This window comes from Austrofundulus limnaeus, unplaced genomic scaffold (genome assembly GCF_001266775.1).
Source record: "Austrofundulus limnaeus strain Quisiro unplaced genomic scaffold, Austrofundulus_limnaeus-1.0 Scaffold358, whole genome shotgun sequence".
In the NCBI taxonomy this organism is placed as follows: Eukaryota; Metazoa; Chordata; class Actinopteri; order Cyprinodontiformes; family Rivulidae; genus Austrofundulus; species Austrofundulus limnaeus.
The window spans coordinates 236,364-243,105 of record NW_013952760.1 but is presented as its reverse complement, the minus strand read 5'-3'; the positions used below and the strand labels follow the sequence as shown (position 1 = coordinate 243,105).

Here is a 6,742-nt window from a genome sequence, read left to right as displayed (position 1 = left end):
CAGCAGGTGATAATTCAGACATTTCAGTATAAACAGGAGAAAAGTCAAAGATGTCAGTTTGTTTAATTACTTCAGTACAAGATGCTGAATCTTTGTTTCTTTTATTACATTTTGTAGGAATGATGTCATCAATAGATTTGTACACAGTGAGCGATCAAGATGGCGAAGAGGGGTGAGGGGGTGTCGGGACTTTTGTGCTGAGTTTAGAGCCCAATGGGCGCTGAAAACAGACTTCCTGTTAGCGTTAACATAAAACTGCTACAAAACCAAGGAAACTCCTGATTATCGTCCTGAGCCCCATCCACCAACGTAAAGATCTAAATGATGTCAGACTGAGTCCCATCCACAAACTTAAAGATCTAAATGATGTCAGACTGAGTCCCATCCACAAACTTAAAGATCTAAATGATGTCAGACTGAGTCCCATCCACCAACGTAAAGATCTAAATGATGTCAGACTGAGTCCCATCCACCAACATAAAGATCTAATGATGTCAGAATGAGCCCCATCCACCAACGTAAAGATCTAAATGATGTCAGACTGAGTCCCATTCACCAACATAAAGATCTAATGATGTCAGACTGAGCCCCATCCACCAACTTAAAGATCTAAATGATGTCAGACTGAGCCCCATCCACCAATGTAAAGATCTAAATGATGTAATGATGTCAGACTGAGCCCCATCCACCAACGTAAAGATTTAAATGATGTCAGACTGAGTCCCATCCACCAACGTAAAGATCTAATGATGTCAGACTGAGCCCCATCCACCAACTTAAAGATCTAATGATGTCAGACTGAGCCCCATCCACCAACGTAAAGATCTAAATGATGTAATGATGTCAGACTGAGTCCCATCCACAAACTTAAAGATCTAAATGATGTCAGACTGAGTCCCATCCACAAACTTAAAGATCTAATGATGTCAGACTGAGTCCCATCCACAAACTTAAAGATCTAATTATGTCAGACTGTGTTTAAAACCCAAAGCAGGAGGCCTTTAACACAGAAACCCTGAATTTGTTTTGCTTTTATCAAACAGTTGATGTTAAACGATATAATCTCTCTGATGAACGTTGCATCATCTGTACCCACAGTTTATCTTCCATCAGTTTTCTACAGGTTTATCTGATTAACGTATTTAATGTACTTCACACAGTCAGTCAGAAGTTTCTTCTACTCATCAGAACATGAATGTCAGACTAATTTCAGACTTTTAGCATGATTTGTATGAATGTTTGACAAACAGCACTCATTGGACTGATCAAGTCATCTGTCCACCTCAGATGGAAGAAAACTGGACAGGAAGTACGTTTAAGGCCCCCACATACTCAGGCATACTTCGCTCTGCAGAGGTCCGTTCAGACATCAGTTTTTTACGTCCACATTCTACTCAATAAACTGAGATTACGACAAACTGTTTTGGAAGTGACACCAAGCAGAGAAATTAGAGAATCTGTGTCATGTTTGGATGAAATGGATAAAGAGCGTCTCACAGAAACATCCAGGGAGTGCGCACACGGTTCGCCCGAGTATGTGGGGGCCTTTAGAGCAGTCCTGGTGAGGCTCTCATATCAGCTGTCAGGCACGGAGGTGGTGGCATCATGCTGGGGATAAAATAATGGCCTCAAACCAACAGCTTTACGGCTGAAATCTGGACACAGTTGAGTCCAACAGGACACATCAGATCTGCTTTCTGATTGGACAAATCCGGCTGATGTTAACCTTCTGGAACCTGACCTCAGCCTGACTGTAATGGTGCGTTCACACCGAACATGATTTCAGCATCAGGAGCAGCAGGTTTACATACAAAGTCTATGGTGGACGCGCTTCAAGCAGCGTCAGGAAGTTCTGCGGCGCCTCAAGCTCGATTAGAGCAGCGCGATTTGAACGATTTGAACGATCTGAGCGTTCGACGCGCTGAGGCGCAAATCGCTGAAGTTAGAAAATCTGAACTTTTGCAGCTCGACGCGCCGCGTCAACCAATCAGAGAGACTCCACTGTGTGACGTAGAGACATATTTCCAGCGTCAACCAATCAGAGAGACTCCACTGTGTGACGTAGAGACATATTTCCAGCGTCAACCAATCAGAGAGACTCCACTGTGTGACGTAGAGACATATTTCCAGCGTCAACCAATCAGAGAGACTCCACTGTGTGACGTAGTGACATATTTCCAGCGTCAACCAATCAGAGAGACTCCACTGTGTGACGTAGTGACATATTTCCTGACGGGACAGTTTACTGAATGATGTCCACTAACCTGAAACAGATGGAGAGGAGCTCTTTAGCTGAAATCGAGTGCTGCAGTCGGTGTCCTGACAGAGATATCCTCACCAATGCGTGGCAGCGGCTCATCAGACTGGACTCGGGACAAAAATAGTCCTGAAAGCGAGCTGTGAGCCTCTCCCACAGCTCCTGGGTGATGAAACTCAGAATGTCTCTGAATTATCTGGTGAATTAATTATGAATTAATTATCTGATGAACGTGACATGCTCTTGCTCTCTGTAAATAAAGCAAAGCCACTTCCTGGTCTGACATTAAACAGAGCCCGACAGAGGGGGGAGGGGCGGGGAGGCTCTGCCGTGCAGCGCTTCAAGAGCTGACCTGCGTCTGACCTCAAAGTGCACAAGCTTCAAACTTCAGCGTTGGCTGYGATTTTGAAGCTGAAATCGTGTTTGGTGTGAACGCAGCATAAGTCTTTAAAGTCGGGTCTGAAAACAGGAAACGGACACTTTAAATCTGAACCAACTTCACCAAATTCTGCTGCTTCCTGTGAGAATGAGAGGAAATCTACAACAAATGAGTCTGACATTCATGTTTACAGAGATGAGCCCTCTGACTGTGACTGTAGATCCTGTAAACAGAGCTGACATGGTAACAGTGAGCGTGTGCGCTCGATTCTGGTCGATAAAAACCCAGCCGGTAACGGGGTCCCGGACCGACCGGAGCTGCTGGTCTGATTCAGTAAAAAACAGGAAATACAAAAACAAAAATTCCTATATTTGGTCACTGAAACCTTTGTGCTCATGTATCATAAGTACTGTAAAAAATAAGTCCTGGTCTTGTAGAGTCCAGCTGGAGGATTATCTACAGCGCCCCCCACAGACACACAGTATATAAGGTGTTCACGCACACATCAGTCCGTCCATTCTGCCCACAAATAAAATGTAAAAGAGCACAAAAAGTATGAAAATGTAAGAAAACAGATAATTTCATATATAGTATTTATAAAAAAGAGGAATAATACTTTGTTTCTCCGGGAGGTTAAAGGGTCGGCAGTGAGTCTTAGCTGCTGTCGCTGCTCACGGAGCTGCTGCCGCCGTCGCTGCTGGTGCTGGCCGTGTCGGCCCGCTCTCGTTTGTGGATCTGCTCGTGTGCTTTGAGGTGGCCCGACTGGCTGAAAGTCTTGGCGCAGCATGGGCAGGCGTACGGCCGCTCGCCCGTGTGGATCTGCTGGTGCGCCTTCAGGTGGCCGAGGCGGCCGAAGCTCTTGCCGCACTGCGTGCAGCCGAACGGCCGCTCGCCCGTGTGGATCTTCTCGTGGGTCTTCAGGACGCCCGAGTTGCTGAAAGTCTTCCCGCACTGCGAGCAGGTGAAGGGCTTCTCTCCGGTGTGGATCTGGATGTGGTTCCGGTAGCTGGTCTCCTTGGTAAAGCTCTTGCCGCAGTGCTGGCAGCAGAACGGCCGCTCGCCCGTGTGGCTCAGCTGGTGCGCCTTCAGCTCCTTGGACTGGCTGAAGCTCTTGCTGCAGGCGCTGCAGATGAAGGGCCGCTCGCCCGTGTGCAGCCGCTGGTGCGAGCGCAGGTCGTCGGCCTTGGTGAAGCCTTTGGGGCAGTGAGCGCACACGTAGGGCTTCTGGCCCGTGTGGATCAGCTGGTGGCGTTTCAGGTTTCCCGCCTGGCCGAAGCTCTTGCCGCACTGCGAGCAGGTGTAGGGCCGCTCGCCGGTGTGGATCCGGTGGTGGGTTTTCAGGTTCCCCAGCGTGCTGAAGTTCTTCCCGCACTGCGTGCAGGAGAACGGTTTCTCACCCTGCATGTTGCGGGGTTTTCTCACCGTTGGGCTCTGGGTTTTGGTCGTGATGACCCGCCCCCCGGCCCTGCCCGCCGTCCCCTCCCCGGAGCCCTTCTCGTCCTGGACGGGCTGCAGCTCGTACAGCGTCCCTCCTCCGAACTCAGAGTCCAGTTTGCCCATGCCGTCCAGGATCAGGGCCTCGGGCCGCAGCTTGTTGAGCTCGGTCCGGAGCTCGGCCATGTGGATAGACTCCAGGCCGTTGTGCTGCAGGTGGGCCGACATGGCGTTGGACTCGGGGTACTCGGACTTCAGGGAGCTCAGCTCGGTGGCGTAGTAACACTGCAGGTCCACATGGTGGTCTGACTTGATATAGTCCAGGGTGTCTGTGACCTGCAACCAGAACAGAGCTGCAGGTAGAACCCATTTGTACAGAACCCTGACTGAGCCAGGTCTGGACCCTACCATGGACCAGGTCTGGGCTCAGTCTGAAAACAAAAAATGTTTTTATCCAACGTCTTCATTTCCTAAAAGCTTTAAGTAAAACAAACTCTTGGTTCTGATAAAGTAGAAATTCTGTATTTATTATAATGTGTAATAATAGAAATTTAACCCTAAAAACCATCCATAGTGAGTGTGTGTGTGTGTGTGTGTGTGTGGGGGGGGGGGGGTATACACGAGGTTCTGATTGGATTTTTAAAGGGATCCCCGATTAGTTGTAACATTAGACTTGATCAATCAGCTGTTTGTTTAAAAAGATTTTAGAGAGATCAGAGCCGGACTCGTTCATCCTTCAGAACCAGACTGAGGCTGGATCTGTCGGCTGTTTTGTAAAAATCAAAGCAGTTGTGTTGTTGATGCTTTTCTCATTTGCATAAACTTTTTTTTAATTTCCTTCTTGTCAGAGATCCAAAGAGCACCTACATCAGGTCCATTAATTCTTCAAATGTTGCCTTTAAGCTAATTTTGATGTTTTATGATATTAATAATAGGGCTGCACAATATATCACAAATTTATAGTTATCGTGATAACAGCCAGTGCAATATGCATAACGCAAATAAATCATAAATTACAAAGAATGATTGGCTCCAATGTTTGAATTTATGTTGTTTGTCAGGATCAGTCTGATAAATAAAATGGACCAGAGAAACATCAAATCATAATCACTCCATGTTGTAATGGAAATGAGTTGTTTTCTGCTCTGAACACAGAGCAGAAAAACATCAACACTGTATAATTAAATATATTTTTATTTATCACAATTCATTTCATTGCAATATTAAGCACTGTTATCGCATATCGCAGGTTTCCTTGAAGAATATTGATATTTTACTAATTTTGATCTATTTTTGCTGCTGTTTAGCAACAGGACAGGAACACAGCCGAAGGCTGGACTGTCCAAATTCAGACACTTTTCTCCAGTCTTCACGGCCAACCAAGGACCACCTGGTGGACTATAAATGCCAGAATTCATATGATGCTGCTACAGATGATATATATTTGTTGTCAAAATACCTTTTAGTACATATGTTGTTAAAATAAAATGAAYAGTCCAATGATCATTTTACTGATATGTATAAAGACTGCAAAGACTGAAAAATCTTCAAGTCTGGATGAGATTGGAGGAAGTTTGAGGATTAAATTTTTTATGCTTTTTAAGCTCAAAAAAAGGGGGGGGGGGTCGTATTATATATGAGATCATATTATACACCAATAAATACGGTAAGTATTTGTGGGTGGTGGGGAGTGGTGTGAGGATACCTGGGAAATGTAGTCGAACACAGAGATGGGCTCGTAGTGGGTCTTGTAGTCCAGCTCCGACACGTCACTGTGATGAAACGGGCCCAGGTACAGGCTGCCGTGGTGCTCGGACTTGATGTAGTCCAGGCCGCTGATCTCCATCTTGATCTGGTCGTGGCACAGCTCAGCGGTGGACAGAGGCTGGATCTCTGACAGGTCCACGGTCCTGATGGGCTCCAGGTCCTCGTCCTCCGGCTCGCTCTTCACACACGGCAGCATCACCAGGGGCTCTGCGATCTCAGCCGCCAGCGAGCTGAGCGTGGGCGTGGGGCAGTCTGAGGTGAGGAGGGCCAGGGTGGGCGTCGGGGCCGAGCCGGCGGGCCCCGGGCCGCAGTCCAGGGACGGGTCCAGAGGCGGGGAAGGGGAGCCGCACTCCGGCGGCAGGCCGAGACTCAAACACTCAGCCTCCAAGTCTGTCATGGTGAGGGGGCGGGGCTATTCCTCCTCACCAAGGTAGGGTTCAGAACCTGAACAGCCTCCTCCACTCCCCCCGGGGGGCTGTGGGGGCAGAGACTCCCTGAGAAGAATCCAACAACAATCAGAAAACGTCAGCAGCGAAACCGGACCAGGACCAGCCTGCAGAGAGGACACAAAGACAACAGCTGTTTGAGACATTCAATTAGCAGCTGAGAAGGAAAAGATTCAGGAACTTGGACCGGAATCCAGGTAGACCTGGATCAAAACCTGAGTATCAGAACCTCATCAGGTTCAGTCTGGTACAGAGATAAGTCAACACCAACAATAGACTGAGTTTTAGCAGTTAGCTTAGCATCAATAGACTGATGTTTAGCAATTAGCATCAACAGACTGATGTTTAGCAGCTAGCTTAGCATCAATAGACTGATGTTTAGCAATTAGCATCAATAGACTGATGTTTAGCAGCTAGCTTAGCATCAATAGACTGATGTTTAGCAATTAGCATCAATAG

General features: G+C 47.3%; 1 protein-coding gene across 1 annotated transcript in view; it reads right to left on the bottom strand.

The window, feature by feature from the left end:
- Positions 1–2,636: 2,636 nt before the first annotated feature.
- The window catches only part of si:dkeyp-113d7.1 (zinc finger protein 260), a gene marked incomplete at its 5' end in the record, with an annotated part of 6,778 nt that continues 2,672 nt past the window's right edge, over positions 2,637–6,742 (bottom strand). Inside the window, 2 exon segments of the mRNA XM_014023141.1 lie at positions 2,637–4,406; positions 5,776–6,390. Coding sequence (XP_013878595.1) covers positions 3,291–4,406; positions 5,776–6,234 — 1,575 coding nt within the window. The 3' untranslated portion in view covers positions 2,637–3,290.